The 19,548-nt window shown below is 34.8% G+C and overlaps 1 protein-coding gene across 5 annotated transcripts; it reads right to left on the reverse strand.

Moving 5' to 3' along the window:
* Positions 1–1,807: 1,807 nt before the first annotated feature.
* Positions 1,808–18,947, reverse strand: csf1rb (colony stimulating factor 1 receptor, b). 5 transcript variants are annotated; one of them, XR_008149282.1, is made up of 22 exons: positions 18,781–18,947; positions 14,835–15,095; positions 13,590–13,874; positions 13,346–13,479; positions 10,297–10,459; positions 10,014–10,209; positions 9,594–9,715; positions 9,394–9,502; positions 8,057–8,250; positions 7,858–7,973; positions 7,667–7,793; positions 7,460–7,564; positions 6,863–6,973; positions 5,915–6,077; positions 5,722–5,792; positions 5,539–5,645; positions 4,633–4,755; positions 3,316–3,427; positions 3,059–3,158; positions 2,864–2,969; positions 2,125–2,624; positions 1,808–1,979 (listed from the first exon to the last, which is right to left on the reverse strand). XR_008149282.1 is itself a non-coding variant. In XM_052537864.1 (21 exons), the coding sequence occupies exons 1-21, from the start codon at positions 18,827–18,829 to the stop codon at positions 2,493–2,495; spliced, it is 2,859 nt and encodes a 952-aa protein (XP_052393824.1). In that variant the 5' UTR covers positions 18,830–18,947; the 3' UTR covers positions 1,808–2,492. The 5 variants fall into 5 exon arrangements, 4 of the variants coding, with proteins under 4 accessions (XP_052393824.1, XP_052393823.1, XP_052393822.1 ...); XM_052537864.1 differs by having other exon boundaries at positions 1,808–2,597; XM_052537863.1 differs by having other exon boundaries at positions 1,808–2,600.
* Positions 18,948–19,548: the final 601 nt, after the last annotated feature.

The following is a 19,548-nucleotide window of genomic DNA, read 5'->3' on the forward strand; positions in this document are numbered from 1 at the left end:
ATTATTGAGCTGCACTAATATAACTAACAACTAAAAAAGTAAAAAAGGGAGTTATGGGGGAAAAAAATATTTTTCATTGCTCATATTGTTTTCATTATGTGGCAAAGTACCTACATTTAACATCCTGAATTGTGACGCATTCTGTTTGTGAGCGTTTTATTGAGGTCTTGAATGCTTCCAGTTGAGCAGGATGCACCTTATTCCTTTGAAGCAGAGTAAATCAATTGCTCAGAATAACACAACAAAGTCCTGCATAGTGACCACCGTAAACAAGACAGAGTACTTTTGGCACTTCTCCAGAGGTTTTCTGGACTTCTTTTGAGATTTAGATGTTTTTGTTTTTCACTTCTCTTTCATCTCTTCTTTGGCTTCGAAACTGCAAACAAAAGAAAGGTAAAGTACTGCTTTGGCTTGTGCATAAAATGATCAAAATGAATGGGGAAAAAAGTGACAGATGTTAAAAAAAACATCATAAGAAGTTAATAAGATATGACACCACCATTATTTATTTACTATGTGAACTCCAGGAATTTTGTTTCCTCATTCCAGTCGAATATCTTGATGTCTTTTGTGGTATTGTAGCTACTAATTGACAAAAAAAAAAAAACGGGAATACACATAAAAAAATAAGCTAATTTACATTTAATTTGAAACTGCAGCAGTCACTGTAAATATTTGATTAGACATCAACATATTCTTTTTAAAGCAGTTTATTTTAAAGTTACGCAAGCATTGAGTCAGAGGATCATTTTATCAAGATCATAGTAATACTGTGACACTTTTAGCATGATCAAATTCAACAACAGTATAACAATTTTCATTGTGATGATGATGATTGTGTGCTTTTGCACTGAAAAATCAGACCACTTTTACCGTAAATAGACTAAGCATTCTTGAGATAAGCCTGTATGTACCAAACATGTGCTTTTTCTTAAAATGGAGCATTAACAACATTTATGGGACAGTTTGTGTCAGTTTTTGTTGCTGATTTGAAATATCTTTGTCTGGTGTTTTTGATATTTAAGTATTTCCTTATTTAAATTGATAGAGTTGGTCGAGTGAAATGACGCTTCTTGGAAGAGACTTTAAAACATTTTCTTTTGGTTCTTGTTGCTAAAAGAAACCAGCATTTGCACGATGTTTCAGAGTGCAGCTTTCTTCAAAAACCCTCTGTTTTCCTTAAGTGTACAGTATATAAACATAAGTATTGTAATGAATAAGTATATTTAAATGTTTACATGAAATAGACAAACCTCTTCAGTGCTAATTACATACTTCTTGCCATTGCTTTGATGTTTCCAGGAAAACAGCCTTTTTCATCTGAACATAGAAGTGAAAATGTGAAAGAAACACAGAGAGAGAGAGAGAGAGAGAGAAGTGGGCACCAAACTGTTGCCTTAAAGAGACAGTAAGGTTTGGTAATATTATGTGCTTGAGCTTGTTGTTTGAGGACAACTTTGTCTAACACTTTTAAACCTCAGTTAAAGTCTGAAATTATCCAGTCAATATAGATACATGTCCGCTTCCAGACTGATTCCAGACTGAGTCTCCACAACTAAATATTAAACTAATAAATGAGTTTAAGCCATTTCCTGTTTTGTGCAGCTCAACAGCCTTGGATTGCACATCATTTGCTACTCTACACTCAGGTTTTCCTATAAGATGAATGAGTCTAGAAAAGTAGCCTGTGTCACCTCATATTTATCCAAGTGAAATCATTCTATTTGATGTTTAAAAACTTCATGTACAACATGGAAAGACTTCAGTTACTCACATGGGACTACCAAAATAGTGGCACACTTATGATTATATATTTTTTCCAGATTTATTTAGAAATGTTTAAACACACACTGTATTTACAGTTTGAAAGACAAATGAATGTAATGTTATTGTAGGTTACTTATGTTTTACTGGTTCCAGATATACATTACAATCAGTGACATGCATACAAAAAAACAACAACAACACCGCTGCTGCATCTACAAAGCAAACAAAAAAATAAATGTTACAAAGAAAGAATAAACATATTTGAAAAAATAAGTAATGTAGAAAATATGGTCGATAAAGTGTTGGCTGCCATAGTTTAAAAAGTTTGTAAAATACTAATCCAGACAGCACACGTACATCTTAAGGTGTCTGTTGAAGATCGCTTCATCTGGAAAGCATCTGCTGTGTACTAACATCTGATAGACGTCTTTAAGATTTCCGTTTTACATGCATTCTAAATCATAAACATAAATTTAATAGGAAACATCTTATAGACATACTTCAGCAAACAAAAACACATCTCGCAGATGTGAATGCAGATGTCTCTGTGGTGTACTGTGTGTGCTATCAGTGAAATGAAGAATCATAAAATGATACAGCATGATTTTACAGAGTCATCATTAAAAAGACAAGATACATAGCAGTATATAAAAATTCTGCTTATCTTGTTAGCTCTACTTCTAAATACAGATATGAAAAATAGGCCTTTGTTTGAGTTGCATATGTTAGGTCAAACTTCTCCTCATTAAAGGCTGGGCCTCGTCTCTGCAGACTGACTCTGTGTCACACTGTTTTCCCATCAGAAACTCTGGATACATGTCTTCATTGTTCTGCTGAAGAGAAGAAGCTTTTACGTCCTACATAAATACAGCATTTCAATTATGTGTTGCAGCTGTTCGTGTGTACTGATAAGGTATTGCTATGGTTGTATGATTGCACACAGCGCTGTGGGAAGTACAGCATAACTCATTTCAATTCATCTTCCAGTAAAGTTGTGTATGTACATTGTCTCTGGGTAGTAACTGATTACAAGAAAATCAAGAAAAAGAAAAGGTGCTTTTACAACAGAGGGAAGGGTTCTAACAGTGTGTCTCACCTCGCTGAGCTGATTTGGTAGTAACTTTGCGATGAGTTCTCTGATGTTGGCAAAAGTCGGACGCAGGGTTGGTTCCAGGCTCCAGCACATTTTCATTATTGTGTACCTAAAGGAGGTCAAGTCACTTGATGGATATAGATTTGCTTATTACTTATTATTTATTTCTCAGAACTTTATTAATGCTTTAAAACTCACATTTCTTGAGGGGCGAAATCTGGTTGTGGCATGTGATAACCATTTTTAATCATCTTATAGAACTGTGCATCAATCACAACGTTGGGATAAGGACTCATACCTAAAAACAGAAAACCCAGTAAGACCAACAAAATATTGAATATTTGAAGGTTTCTTTAAGTTTTACTGTTTTCTACGTTTTCTTCAGTTCATGTCTGCTTCATCTTCTTTGTTTTTTTTTTTTTTTTTTTACATGTTAAAAAAGACAATTCACCTACCCAGAGAAAAGATCTCCCACAAAAGCACCCCGTATGACCAGACATCGCTCTGTACGGTGTAAAGACACTCAAATATGCTTTCAGGTGACATCCATTTTACTGGCAGCCGTGCCTGAAGAAACCAATACAACACAGTGTACAAAAAAGGAGTAATATTTTTGATTAAATTACTTTTAGAGTAGATGTAAAAAAGGAAAAATATGTTTACCAACTACTACTCTAAAATCTGAACATAATGATGATGAGCAAACAATCCATGCTTCATTTCCAATGTTGGAATATTTTTGTTATATCTGTCAAGCTGTCATATCTTTTTTGTATGAAGTGAAGAGTATGGAAGCCTGTTCCCGCCACAGAAAAAAAAACACACTTCTGAAAAAATGCCAGAATTGTGAGTATAATTGTGTGTATAAACTCAGAATTGTGATTTTGCACAATTGCAAGTTAAAAACTAGAGTAGCAGGATATAATATTGCTTGTGTGTATATATATATTTATATGTAGAGAGAGAGAGAGAGAGAGAGAGAGAGATTCTGACATTTTTGTTGCAATTGTGAGTTTATATCACTTGATTCTGACTTCTAAAAAAAATAATTGTAAGAAAAATGTCAAAATAAAAAAAGAAAATAATAAAATAGAGAAAAGATTGGAGAAAATATAGAATAAAAAGTCAGAACAATTTTAATTGTTTTCTGCAATTTTTGTTACGTTTCAACTACACAAAGTATCTGAGTGGATTTGGTGTTTCATATTAATAATTTAATAATAAGGAATGTTTTTTTGTATTTGGTTTTAAATGACAATATTTATAAGTAAGTACTGTCAAAGACTATGGAATACTTTTAAGAGACTTTGGTACAGTGTGCTATATTTCAGAAAAAAATAAAAATAAAAGACTGCTGTGTATAATGTTATATGCTTATGTCTAGCCTCTCAATTACGAATTATGAAATAACTTTGAAATCCAATCTGGCCCCTCAGACTAAAACTAATTTTTAAAAGTCAGATTTTAATTAATAAAATTTAAGATTTTTATTTTCTTTCTGTGTGAACAACAGCTTGGGGTTTTACAGTAACTACTTTGGAATCTGTTCTTATTTAGATTTGTTGGGGATTTGTGGCGTGTTCACTCTTATAACATTAGCGTAGTGTCACAGTGTGCAGTGGCTCAAATCTAGGAAAAGATTGGTTTTTAATTCAAAACAGTGTGTGTTCTGGGATGTTTAGTGATGTATTGATTCAGAATGCACAATTACTGTACATACTAAACTGTAAATTTTTTCATAAAAACAATACATGAAAAAACAAATAACTTACATTCCCCTTTACTACATAATTCAAGTCATTCATGATGTCTCGTGCAAGTCCAAAATCACAGATCTTGACAACGCGGCAGTCGGACACAAGAACATTCCGTGCAGCCAAGTCTCTGTGAATACACTGAGCATAAAGAGCATCTCACTAATCTTCCTCAAAATGAGTCATACTGTAAGCTTTGGTATTCTTAAAGAAATTGTTAACCCAAAAAATTCTAATTTTTTTAGTGTAATAAAATTTGTATATACAACTTTGGCAATAAGTCAAATGATTACTTTATGTGAAGAACACATTAAATTCTGACTCCAAAAATCACATTGAGTACAAAAATGGCATATTAATGTCAACGATTATTTTGTCTAATAACCAAACATGCCGAAAGCAGTGCATCCAATGGTGGCCAATGTGCATTACAAGTAAGAAGAATGACATAATAAGATTAAGTTTTTCAAGTAACTAGTAAAGAAATCCATTACTTTTAAACTTGAAACTTCTAAATTACTTTTTCATATAAGTAATGTAGGGGTATTAAGTCTTTATTAAATTCATTTTTGGTGTGAAAGGGCCTTTACAGTTGCCAAAAACATAACCTTTGTGGGTTTTGATATTAAAAATAAATAACGATGCCCAACTCAGGTGACAAAAAGTATTGCAAAAGTAACGTCATGCATTACTTTCCATAAAAAAGTCTTAATTAGTTACTTTTTATGGAGTAATGCAATATTGTAAAGCATTACTTTTAAAAGTAACTTTCCTCAACACTGAGATGGCAATTAAAAAGGTATGTATATATAGTATATACCGTATAAATACACACACACACACACACACACTATAAATTACAACAAAATCTCTTAAAATAAATATAAAACATTTTTAACACTGTATATAGCCAAGAAATCTTACATTTTTGGAGGCTAGGAACTCCATTCCCTTTGCCACTTGATAGGAGAATGTCAGTAAATCAATGTTATCCAGTGACCATGGATCCTTCCCTCCTTCATTACAAGATTCTGTTGAAACAGACCAACTTTTTAAATGATTTCTTTACTGGAAATATTTCGAAGGCCATTACCTTTGTTACTTTACCTTGACAAATGTCTTTTGACATCTGTGTTGATTGTGCATCCTTGTAGCTCTCTGAGCCAGAGTTAGTCATCCTACAAGAAGAAGGTGTAAATGATTGACAATAAAAGAGACTCTACAAGCAAAGCACATTTAAACACCGGAAATACATATCTGCCAAGGTATAAGCCTGATGCTGACGTTAACATGTCATTACCCTGTCGAATGGTTCTGTTGAAGCGCCACATTCTTGTACAGGTTTGAGTTCTCTGGGAAGCTCTGAACACCAAGGTTATTGTTCACAAATGTTTCTGCTCGTTGACGCAGGAAGTTGAGGAGGTCACCTTGACAGCAGTACTCCGTGATCATCAGCATCGGTCCTACATCAGACCAAACTCAAAATCAGAGATCAACCAACATAGTTCTTTTCATTTCATATGCTACTGATATGCAATATGATTGTGTATGTATATATATATAGAGAGAGAGAGAGAGAGAGAGAGAGAGAACATATGGAATGACCCATTTCCACAACTAAATAAAAAAACATTTTACTTTGACATTATACAGTCTATGGTTAAAACTCAATGGGCTCAGGGGAGACTCCTGTTGTAATTTTACCTGCTGGTGTCGCCATTGGACAATGTTACATACATACATACATACATACATATTTATATATATATATAGTGCTGTCAAACTATTTAATCGTATCCAAAATAAAAGATTTTGTATGCATGACATATGTGTGTGTGTACTGTGTATATTTATTATGTATATGTACATATAATATATATATTTTAAAAAATTACATGTATTTGCATACATTATATGTAATTATAGATATAGAATTTACATATTCATATTATTTATAGTATAAATAAATATATTTAATAAATAAACATAACCTATTTTTCTGAGATATATACATGCATGTGTGTGTATTTATATATACATAATATAGACTGCACACATACATATATATTACATAAACAAAAACATAAACACATTTTTTTACGTAAACAAAAACGTTTTATATATATATATATATACACTTTCAAAAGAAGTGTCTGCAAATAGATTACTTATTCATGTTTCTTTCAAAATATGATGATCATAATGATTTTTTTTATTTAAAAAATGTGATAATATGACTTTGACTTACCACCCTGAGTACAAGCCCCCAGCAGATTGACTATGTTTTCATGCGGTCCAATATAATTTAAGATCTTCAACTCAGACATGAGTGCCTCTTTTTCTTCAAAGTGAGCACTAGCTGTTTGGTTCAGAAAAGAATGTTTTTGTAAGTTTTTCTCAAAAAGAGGCACACAAAGAGCATAAGTGGGTCATTACCCTCACTCCCCGGCTGACCAAAATATATGTGTAGGACTGATTTTTAGTCCCGCTCCCTCCCTGTACATAATAGCTGTATTTTAGTACCCCGACTACATTGCAAGTACAGTAAGTATCAGTTCATTTAATTATTATGGCCATTTGCAAACAGTGATTTTGTGCAAACTCAAACAGTCACTTGATCCTATGCGTAGGCATTTAGACGAATTACCATTAGAAGACCACGGGTTGTGTTGATGGTGGATAACTGGAATAATGAGCTGCGCCCTCTACGTTACTTCTTTCAGCCTGACATTTCACTTTTGATGTGATCGGGCTTTTATATTTACCAGAACATGGTTTTTTTTTTAAGTAAGTAGTGAAATATTGTAATGCATTACTTTTAAAAATACATTTCCCCAACACTTACGCTTGAGCATTTTCACTGCCACTCGTGTGAAGCTTTCGTCCTTCACAAGCCCATAAGCAGTTGCTTGCACCACCTTCCCAAAAGCTCCAGCTCCTAAAACTTGTCCTGAAGTAAAGGCAATGGCTCGTTTGTTGTAGTAGCTCTTATTATTAATAACACAAACACCATTATAACATAAAACAGTGAGCATAATCGAGGTTGCATTACCAAGCTTCAGCTTATTTCGAGGAAACTCCAGTTTTTTGTCGTATGGAAGCTGAGTGGGGTCAATGAATGTGTAGTTGTTCCCTTCATTGGCCTCAATGATTTTCCAGTGGATTTCATACTTGTGTGCCTTAAAGAAAAAGTGGTATCAAAGTGGTGCTATTCACTGTGAATGAGTACAACTAAAGAAATACCTTTCTGTGCTTGTAGAAGAGGATCAGCATCCCTAATATCGCCAAACACAAGGCTCCAATGAGAACAACAGTGATCCACACTGAAACTGACCATACTGATGCAGTATTCAGGAGATCTATACACAGAAAAAGATGAGAATTAGATGACGGCTCCATTTCAAATGCACAAACACATGCTAAATGTTTGCATTTTTCTTACGTGAAATTTTAAAGGTGAAGGTATCACGATGTTCTCCAGCAATATTTGTAGCCACACACTCAAAGGTTAAAGTAGTATTTGCATCGGTCACTGGTAAGATGCTCTTCACCAGCACTGGTTCATACTCTCTGATGTCCCCCAAAGTGGACTGGGTGGCCATCAGTTCCACAGCTGCTGTTTGGTTAGAACTACACCTGTCACGAATCATAGTAATATCTGAAAATTAGAGCAATCTCGGACATATCTTTTAAAACATACAATGTTACTTTACATCTCAAACAAAGGCAATACTTCCCATTTTGGTGTCCACATCGTATTCGGTTTACAAAAGATATTGTACATGTATACATGATAAAAAGCAAATGCAGGCAAAGTGTCGAATGTCTAAAATGACAAAATATGGGTGAAATAATATTCTATTGTCATTCAGCGTAACAGTTATGTAAAAAAATTACACACACTTATTCTGACCAGTACCGTATTTTCCGGACTATAAGTCACACTTTTTTTTATAGTTTGGCTGGTCCTGCGGCTTATAGTCAGGTGCGACTTATTTATCAAAATTAATTTGACATGAACCGAGAGAAAACATTACCGTCTACAGCCACGAGAGGGCGCTCTATGCTGCTCAGTGCTCCTGTAGCCTAGACTGAAAACATAGAGCGCCCTCTTGCGGCTGTAGACGGTAATGTTTTCTCTCGGTTCATGTCAAATTAATTTTGATAAATAAGTCGCACCTGACTTGGTTCTAAATAAATGCGACTTATAGTCCAGTGTGACTTATATATGATTTTTTCCTCATCATGACGTATTTTTGGACTGATGCGACTTATACTCAGCTGCGACTTATAGTCCGAAAAATACGGTACTTATTAAAATATATCAAAGAGAAAGTGACCATACTAAATTTGATTATATTTTAAATGATTTTGCTGATAATGGGTAAAACCTAGTGTTTTGAATGATGGCAAAGACTAGTAACGATTTAAAATTACAGTTAATTATCCACTGTGATCCTTAAAAACAGTCATTTAATGACGACATCTAATGATTCTGGTTCTTAATAAGACTGATACGATTTTTTGGTATATGAACTATTGTTACACTGAATGGCATTTTAATGGGTGTTTTCTGTAAATCATAATAAAGATGCATGACAGGCATTATTTTTTACTTAGAAGAAAAAATAAATAGGTGTATCGGGGTGGGGTTAACTAAATATAAAGCAGTGTTACATTTCAAAATCATTGTTTTGGTGCTTGAAAAGCTCTTTTTGTTTTTGACCGCTATATGTACTGTACTGTATATAAGATCTGAGTTCAAAAAATGACACATACATAGCTCTGGCATCTTCACACTGGAACCACTGGATCCTGGGTATTGGAAAACCAGATGCCATACAAGAGGCAAAGCCATTTTCCCACTCAATGAAAGTATTGGGCTTCTCTGTACAGTGTGTTGGAAAGAAAACATGATCAAACCACATTTTTGTTCATTGATGAGATTAGTGTGTTCCCTGTTAAGCAAATGCTCTTACGGTAGACATGAAGTGTGAAAATGATTGAGGCATTGACACTGGCACTCCTGGCGGTGAAGATGTAGTGACCATTATCTTGTGCTCCAACTTTTCTCAGCACCATTGTGGTCATATAGCTGTCGCTGTTAAAAATGAACCCATGATTACTGTCACTTAAAATGAAGGTTGTTCTTGTTAAATGATTCTGGTTCTCATTTCCCTAAAGTACTATGAGTCTAAGTAGATCACAGAATCATCTTATGATTCATCTTATTTTTGCTTCCGTTTCCCAAAGCTATCGCAACGTAATTAAGTGCTCTTTAGTGAGAGCATCATGAGGAGATAAGGATTTCTGTAGACACAGACCCACATACTTTTAATGGATCGGATCTAGAATCAGATAATACAAATAATTGTAAGAACAGAAACTAATGAACTCACCTGTTATTAATCCTGTTAAATGTCTCCTCGTGCGTGTGATTTGATTTGGGAGTCTTCCAACATGTCTGTTTCACTTCTGGATATGCTTCAATTTGCACAGCAAGTTCAACCTTATCCCCCTGCATCACCTCAATATCTGTTCCATTCACCTTGTATTCAGAGGACAGGATGGGTTTAAAATGAATGTAGGGTTTATCTGAAAGAAGACACAGAGACCACAGCTTAAACACAATATCACAAATAAAGCTTACATAAAACCACTCTACAGCGTGAAGAAACCTACCTACAACTTTGAGAACGGCTGTCACACTGTTTCTTCCTGCTCGATTTTGGCCAGTGCAGGTTAAATTCCCTGCGTCGGACATGTTTACTTGATGAATGGTTAATAGACTGATGAAGCAAATTCGTTCACATCCTTTGTCTCTGTTTATTTTATAATTCAGGACCTGATTAGGACAGATCATGTAAACAAGTGCTTTAATCAAACGTTCAAAACAATCTGGCATCATATTTACTGACAATCAGGAACTGAGATGGATTCAGAGGAACTGAACAGCCTGGTTTTGAGTTGAAAACATGCAGGACTATACTGTATGCTTGTATAAGAAAACCACTGAAACAAATGGTTGACACAACCCACAGCGCTTTCAGGGAAAACACTCATAATCCTGAATCATTTGCTGCGCTCTGCATTGCATCAACCGTTTGTTTCAGTGATTTTTCCTCATAAAAAAATGTACAAGCTAGAACACTTGTAATGTTTTGTAATGGTTCTTGGGGTTATGTCTTGGTCTAGATCCTCAAGGGGTCTAGTCTTGGTCTGGTTCTAGAACAATGAGAGAACAGGTTCACACATTGCTGAACTCGGTCAGCACTGAGCTAGTAGACAAGTCCAGGACCTTCACGTTTGTTTAAGGACAGCACAGACAAGATCTTGACCAGTGCTGAGCAGATTACTTACAGATTGCAGTCCGTTGTTGATTACAAATTAAATTACATGGCGAAAATCCTAGTTATTAAAATAAACTGGGTTACACTTATTAGGTAATGTAATTTGTAAACTACTATTTTTACTTAATTTTGACCTTACTCAAATTATTGTGGACTATTTTGATTTAAATAATAATAATGATAATAATAATGCTGTCAAAATCGATTATTCTCATCCAAAATAAAAGTTTGTGTGTGCTGTGTATATTTATATGGATTTATATAAATTCCCACATAAATGTATGTATTTATGAAATTTTTATGTGATTTATATTATACATAAATATATATTACATATATACAAAATTTGACAGCACCAAAAAAATAAATTATATATATATAACACATTATTCTTTGATGTAAATATCTTGAAAGGCATTCAGCATTACATTACAGATGGTTTCCCATACTGGGATTCATGGAAAAAAAAAATCTGTATTGTGTTGATGAAAGCTAATAAATAATGAAATCATAAAAATGTCAAATTAAAATATGTCAAAGTGACCAATTTTGACAATGTCAGAGGACATATATATATATATATATATATATATATATATATATATATATATATATATATATATATATATATATATATATATATATATATATATATAAATATAGCCTTAAATAATGATCTGATACACAATATGTCAGAGTACGCCTACTGAAACTGATAGTGAGCAGAAATAGTTGCTCCATAAGAGATTCTGTAATAATAAATCTGAAAATCGTACAAATGCTAAAGTATGTGTGCTGTATAAAATCATTGCTTTATGAATTGCAACAAATAACATTCTCCAGAAAAAATACAAATTCACAAAACTCTCCATTTACATGCAACTGTAGAAGCAACTAAAGTTTAAACTGTGATTGTTATACATTTTTTAGAACAATTTTTTTTTTTTAATTTACAATCTGCCAAAGCAATGTTCAGTCAAACCTGAACTTTACCACAAAAACCACACAGTAAAGCTAACAATAAGTCGGAAGAAATAAAAGTATATGTATTATCTTTCATTAGCATTTGCTCAAAATTACAGTGCTGATCGGAAAGATAGATGTCATGTATTTCCTTCAAATTGAGGAGTTATTCCACTTACAAGTAAAAATGCTAATTAAAATGCTGGCATCACTGAAGGCCTGATATATTTCAAGTGAAATCAAAGAACGAACTGGTGTGACAATTGTCTGTGTAAATGCACTAGATGCATTTTTAAGATTCCCTGTCAAGTCTAAAGATTTTCAACTTTTACACACACCACTCCTCATCAATGTCAGTTACAAAACAGCAGACCAATCAGAAGACGGCGTAGGCGGGGCAAGCGTTGTGAGCTTTTGTTTACAGATGGCATGACAACTGTTTTATTTGATGGTAACATGGTGGAGGAAGTGCTTTTTAAAAAACCATTCTTAAGTGCTACATCTTGTGTTTTTAAATGCAAAGATGCATTCTGTGTTAACGACACCTAATATTGTAAAGGTGATGATAAACAGGGCAATATTTTGAGCAATGTTGCGCTCAATGGGCAACAAGGTGAGACACAGTATCTAGATAGAAATTAGTTGCCCATACACATTTGGAAAAATACCCAAGCAACATTGTTTAAAAATATATCACCTTGCAGTGCAGAATGCAAGCATCTCACTTTTGAGAGACGATGCATTAACAGATATAACAGTGCATCCTACGCAATCCTGAAATCAAATAAAACAGTTGCCATGCCAACTTTATTCTGTAAACAATGCTTGCAACGCTTGCATTGAACCTCTGGGTTCTTCTGATTGGTCCACTGTTTTGGAACCGACATTGATGATCAGTCAGTCCGATCATGTGCAAGATGCTGCAAAAGATGCTGCAAAAGATGTGAGATGAGAGCGCAACAGTCATACACATCCGTCTCGCACGTTTACATAGAAAAACAATGGAAAAGCATTGCATTTGAATAGATAAATGTGTTCTGTTTGAACAGACCCCTAAAGCTGCTTGCTTTAAAGCAACAATGAACTCGATGCAGCAGAACTTGGATGATATAATGTGGGCTCTGAATACACAAGCTGATCAGTGATTTAATTTGATTCACATTTCATTCTGTATATCATACATTCTGATTCTATCACTTCAGAATAAACCAATGGAGATCCACTGGCTAGAACTTCAAAAGACATCTGTGACCACAAGCCAAGACTCAAACGTAGACCAAGAAATACAGACCAAGGTACATAGTACAAAATACTATGATGGCCGCTCTATTGCCTAATTAATTCAGTTCCTCATCAATTATCTCATACTTCATTTCATGTTTGCATTCAAATCAAATTCTTAAAACATATCGCTTCACCTTTTCTGATGAACTCCAGGTGATGTTATATGAATGATCTTGGTTTTCAGCATGACAAGGGATATGCAGTGTTTCACCGACAATCCGCACGTAACGATTGGCTGGAAGTGACACCGCTGGTGGCTTTTGTGTTTCTGAAGGTAAATAGAAGGTAGTGCAGAATTGTTACAATAAGATAAGATTCTTGCTATATTTTTTATTAATGCAATTGTAGAAAACAGCATACAAGACTAACACAACTCACTTTCTATGACAGTTATTTGGAAGACGTCAGACTTCTTTTGGACTCCATTAATTTTGACAGTACAAACATAATCTCCGCTGTAGCTAGGCTGAAGATTTCGAACCAGTATGCCACGTTTGGGATCCGCGGTGTAATTCATCTTGGACGGGACAGCAGATCCATTCGCCATCTGGAGCGAGAACTCAGTACTTTCTGGGTTTGTCACCAAGCAGTCCAACAAGTAGTTTGAGCCTTCTTTTTGAATTATTATTGGGCTTTGAGTGGAAGTAAAGGCTTTGACAGAATCTATTGCAGTAAAACATACAAATATTTCAGCCAGTATTTTTACTTTCAATATGTTCTTGGTGATTTTATGTCTTGTAGATTCTGTAAAGAACTATTTTGATTCATTAAATGTCAAACAAGTTCAAATATTCATTGCACGTTAATATCAATTTAGTTCATAAAGTCAGTTTCTTGTACTGTGTGTGCATACTGTTAATACACAGTGTTTGTGGTAGTGCAATACAAGTAACGCGAGTTACATAATCAGATTATTTTTTTGCATGCATTCTGCATTACTTTTGAATTTCCAATAAAATAATCAACACAAAAAAAGTTTTCCCATGCATTTATTTGCTGACACATCTTCTGAAAGAAATTGGGAGTGACTGCAGAGGCACTTCCCTCTTAATTTCACTTTTGGCATGAAAGGGCGTTTACAGTTGCCAAAAATATAACTGTGGGGCTTTTTGTTATTAAAAATAAATAGGCAATTACTGTATTTTAATGGAGTAATGCAATACTGTAATATATTACTTTTAAAAGTAACTTTCCCCAACACTGTTAATAAATGTGGTTAATAAATGTGGTTATTACACAGTTATTACACACCTTCCAGAAAATACTCGATTGTGATTGGTCAGAAGTACCATTCTGAGGTGAAATATTTTTCTATGACATCCTACACTATTTCCAACAACTATTTCCTACATACAGTACTTTCAAATTTCTTGTAACACTGCATCTTTCTGCTTAAGCAATTGAAATTCATTTGCTTTTGCAAGAATGGGAACATTCTAGAAGCTTCTGTAGCATTCTGTAATATTCCGTAAAAAAAATTATTAGCTGAGTTTTATACATGTAGCATGTGATTTCCGTATTTCAAACTTTATAAAAAAAAAACCATTAAAACTAAAAGCAGAAGAATTTTTTTCACAGACTGTCTCAAACATATATCAGAACTGACATACATAGTGCACATACCTTTCACATATATGTGGATCTCTGAGTACAAGTCTGTTTGATTCTTGTAACTGCAACGGTATGTTCCTGTGTACTCTGTAGTGGGCTTTTTGACAGTGAGGGTCTCTCGTGAGACTTGCTTCTGGTGTTTCCTGAGCCTTGTCTTCCATATGATATCCGCTTGTCCGTCACAACTCAGAATGAAGGGTTTATTAGCTGACAAGACCACCTCAGATTGATTCAGCGGATAGGAGTCCAGCTTTATCACTGGTGCGGGAAACTCTGCTCAGACACACAGAAGAGCAGAGAAACTCAAGAAAAGTGAATAAGTGCGTATAGAAATATGCTGTGCATCGGTAAACAATGAAACTTATTTATTAATTCAAAAATGCCAAACAAAGGTGTTATCAGTTGCTTGTTTATTGATATCTCATCATGCAACAAGTGAGATAAACTATAATACACAACAGTACAACAACAACAAAAAAAAACAATCCTTCCAGGAAACAGGACTTTGAAGAGTGACATCTTATATAAGACAGAGTTACACTAATTATCAACTTCATTTCATATTTAGATCATTTTAGTTAGGTTTTTGTGCCTTTTTGTTAGTACAAGTATAATGTGCCATCAAAATGCTTCATTGTGCCCATGTATTTATTGGCTCGGTCTCTTTGTTGAAGCCTGCAGTGTGGTAGCAATGCAAGACACTTGCAGCAGCAATGCCTCCATGAGGAGGCTCTGAAGACAAGCCATGCTCTGGAGATGGTGCAGCTGCTTTGCCCTGGTCGCTCGTGGCCCGCAGGACTTTCAGGATCTCAGCCTGAACACTAGCCACCTCCTTGTTTTCATGCACCAACTGATTTAGGATCTTCACCATTTCGCCGTACCAGCCCCTGCTCTCCTGCTCTTTCTGGATTAACTGGGCTAGCGAATGCTTTAGCCCATCCAGTGCGCAGCATGCTGAAGAGGATGACATCTTGGGTGGACACTTACTGGTGTCAGGGTTGTCAGAGTTCTTATCCAAATGATTCATTGTCTTATCATATGGGCTGATAAGTTCTTCATTTGCTAAAGGGAGCAAGCTTAAAAATTTTCCCTCAAGTTCAAGTTATATTACTGTAGGTAAAGGTTCCTCAGAAACCCACCCTGCAGGGCCACTGCTGGCTGAGTTTGACCCCAGTCCTAATCACAGACACCTGAGCAACACAACCAGGGTCTTCAGAGTTACAGGTGAGTTTGATCAGGGTTTGAGCTAAACTCTGAAGGCAGTGCCCCTCAAAGACCGGATTTGAAGAGCCCTGGAATATGAAGTGAATTAAATACTTTTGGAAATGCATTTTTGTTCGGTGGTATGACATTGTACTCTCCATCTCAAACTATTCTGAACAGCATTATGCATGTAGTTTTAATGGCCTCATATGTAAGGAGCAGTTCAAACAAAAATGGCTTGTAGATGTAGATGAGTCTGTTTCTTCATGGGAACAGTCCTGGAGGAATGTAGCATTGCAACTTGCTCATCGATGTGTCCTGTGTAGTGAATGGGTGCCGTCAGAATGAGAGTCCAAACAGCTGATAAAAAAATAACAAGTAATCCACACTCCAGTCCGTCAATTGTGAAATTAAATATTTGCAAGAAACGAATCAAATACTTTTTTACTTTATACCTTTGTGTCCAGTTAAAATATAAGTCCATGATCCATAATGACATTTTCTCCAGTGAAAAAGTCTATCTTCTGTTGTCTTTCTCATCAAAATCCACAGGTATATTTGTTTAGAGCTTGATCTGTATATAGTTATCTCCCGATTCAGACAAGCTTACTTTATCACTTAAGAAAGCGATATAATGGATTATGGTTTCACAAGTCTTTAACTGATGTTCTGGAGTGCTGTGGATTATTGTGAAGTTTTTATCAGCTGTTTGGACTCTAAATTTGACGGCACCCATTCACTCCAGAGCATCCATTGCTGAGAAAGTGATGCAATGCTACATTTCTCCAAAACTGTTCCCACGAAGAAATAAACTCATCTACATCACCCTCACTTGGCCTGAGGGTGAGTAAATTGTAAGTAAATTTTATATTTGGGTGAACTATTCCTTTAATTGAGAGACTACATAGAATGTGTGTGCCTATAAATATTTACAATGCATGAAAATTGAAATAATCCAGGAAAAATGATGCAAAATGAATACTTAACCAGTTTTACACTGCAAAATTCCCAGTAAAATATGTAGACCTCATCGAACAGGTATTTTTATGTAACACAGCTTTGCTTCGCAGAACAAAAATAATGATTGAAGGCATAGTTCACCCAATAATGAAAATTTGGTCATCATTTACTCACCCCCTTGTTTTTCCAAACCTGAATTCCTTCCTCACAGAAACACAAAATGAGCTGCTGCACTTTCATTTGATCTTTTATCCATTAGAACATGACTGAGACTCTCATTCTACTTAATAGAGGTCATTTTCTGCTCCTTTAGTAGATGTGCATACATACATACACATTTTAGTAGAGTCTTGATGTTGATTAAACACAGTCCATGGATATTCTGCATCAATAATACGCTGAACTGAGGTGGGTCTTCACTAAAAGTGTAATGTATGGATGTGGACTGTGCAAAATTTAAGGCTGTTTCCAGCATGAAGTGTGAAATAGCGGATATTGCGAGAGTTTGGATAACTGTTTTTGCAACAACACAGGGTCTTGTCACTTTTTTGAAGAAGGGGCCCAAACATTATTTTTAACTTTAGAAAAGGGAAACGAGAGAAAGCCGTGAAATGTCTTTATATGAAGGGGGGAAATGTCTGAAACATTGTAGAAGCAGCCCCTTTGATTGGGTCCCTCAGGAAACACATTGCACCGGGGGCCCATTGCACAGCCACATCCCAGGGGTCTGTTTCCCATTCCCACTTTCACTTCTGCTTTGTTTTGGACAGGACACACCAAAGCTAGACAGGACTGTTACAAAGTCGACCATCAAAGCCACAAATATAACACACCTGTCTTAAAAACATTTGATTTCCCGTGCACACAGTTGGGTTCCTGCTCTTCTTACATGACGTGATACGAAATATAGTTAACACACAACTAGATTATTGCTGCTGAATGCTCATTTGAAGACCAGAACTGACCTACAAACAACAAACCAAAAAACACTGCATAAAAATGATGAGTTCAACTTTAATCCGATAATCAACTTCAGAAATTCTATTAACTTTAAGTAGCTTTACAACTATATGTTAACATTAGAGCTCTAGTAGACTGATGTGTTAGTGTATTTAGATTAAGTTGACATGTACAGTACTTGCAAAGTTATTTATAATCAGTCGAATGTGTGTGGGCAGATATAAAGCAGACAATCTACTAATAGTCTATAAAATGCTAGTTGACGTGGAGTTGCAAAGTTACAGAATGTCTAAAGGAGACTATCGAAATAAAGTGTTACCAAATTGTGTGAGAATGAAGATTTTTAAAGTTGAATAAAATTCATTTTAAAAGAAAAATAAATGTTTTGAAACTTTTGATGTCTTTGCCAAAACCGTGAAAGAGAGAGAAAAAAAAGAGAAAAACTAAAGTGCTTGGAATTATTAGAACAATAACAGAATTATGCACAGAATTATACATAGAATTACAATATAAAATTGAGAGACTTTGAATTTGTTGCATATATTGAGAGAGCGACATTTGACTTGAGTTGATGTTATAAATGAATAAATAAAGGTACAAGGCACGTTTTAAAAATATGAAAGTTACAAAATCCTTGATTTCATTTTGCCTCTCACAACTAGATATTAAAAACCTATTCCCTGCAGGCTAATACCTTTTGGCGATTAAGTGTGTCAGTGTGATTTCTCGGCTATGATTTTATTTCTTGATAAGATGTCAAATGCAGTTGATGAGAGGAGGTCTAATTGTACACATCTATCCAAAAGAGTTAGTACAGAGATCAGAATGGACTTACCTTTGGCCATACAGGGCAGAACGGCAATGAGGAGAGCGATACAGAGCATCCTTCTGTTTGTCTTTGTGACTTTTGGTTGGTAAAAACTGTGGTCTGCTAGTATGAAACACTACAGGAAAACTGACTTAGGTGTGATGACACCATTTACTAAAACCTCATGCGTTTGAACTTCCTCTCCAGACTGTTGAACCTTGTGCCCACTAAGAAAGCAACGTTGCTTTTGTCGTAAATCGTTTCTTTCTGCGCACTGAATGTAAGATGGATTTTAATAAAGCATTATATGTACTTGTTTAAATGAACAAGTTATGTAGCAAAAATGAAAGACACAAATATGTGCGCTGGATGATTTCAGTGCTGCGTGTAGCCAAAAACAAACTGGAGGTCTTTCTCATAAAGCAGGTTTAAATGCTTACCCAGTTAAGTTTGGCTATACTTAAATTACAGTAAACTGACTTTTCAAAATATATATATATATATATATATATATAATAATCTCACGTAACTGAAAATTGGTTTAAAAAAACAATGTGATTTAAAAAAATTCTACTGATAATTACCTATTAATGTCATCTATTTATATTGTATATGAAATTAATTAAGGATGTGGGCAAATCAATATTAATGGATGATTTCAAAGCACACATTACATTAATGGACAGTAAACATTACTGATCAGATCGAAAGCACAAAAGAAATATTAGATTGGAATGATATATATGCATTAATGATAATAGAGCTACAAAAGGGAATGGTTCTTAAGTTATTCTT

The sequence above is a fragment of the Carassius gibelio genome, chromosome A21, assembly GCF_023724105.1.
Source record: "Carassius gibelio isolate Cgi1373 ecotype wild population from Czech Republic chromosome A21, carGib1.2-hapl.c, whole genome shotgun sequence".
In the NCBI taxonomy this organism is placed as follows: domain Eukaryota; kingdom Metazoa; phylum Chordata; class Actinopteri; order Cypriniformes; family Cyprinidae; genus Carassius; species Carassius gibelio.

Bases quoted from the DNA above. Each gene is read 5' to 3' on its own strand.
- csf1rb (XM_052537862.1), bottom strand. From the start codon at position 18,829: ATGCTCTGTATCGCTCTCCTCATTGCCGTTCTGCCCTGTATGGCCAAA. The intron at 6,078-6,862 runs GTAAGTCAAAGT...GGTCTGATGTAG, and splicing joins GGGGGCTTGTACTCAGGGTG to GACCGATGCTGATGATCACG. The intron at 2,970-3,058 runs GTGAGTTTTAAA...GACCTCCTTTAG, and splicing joins GATTTCGCCCCTCAAGAAAT to GTACACAATAATGAAAATGT.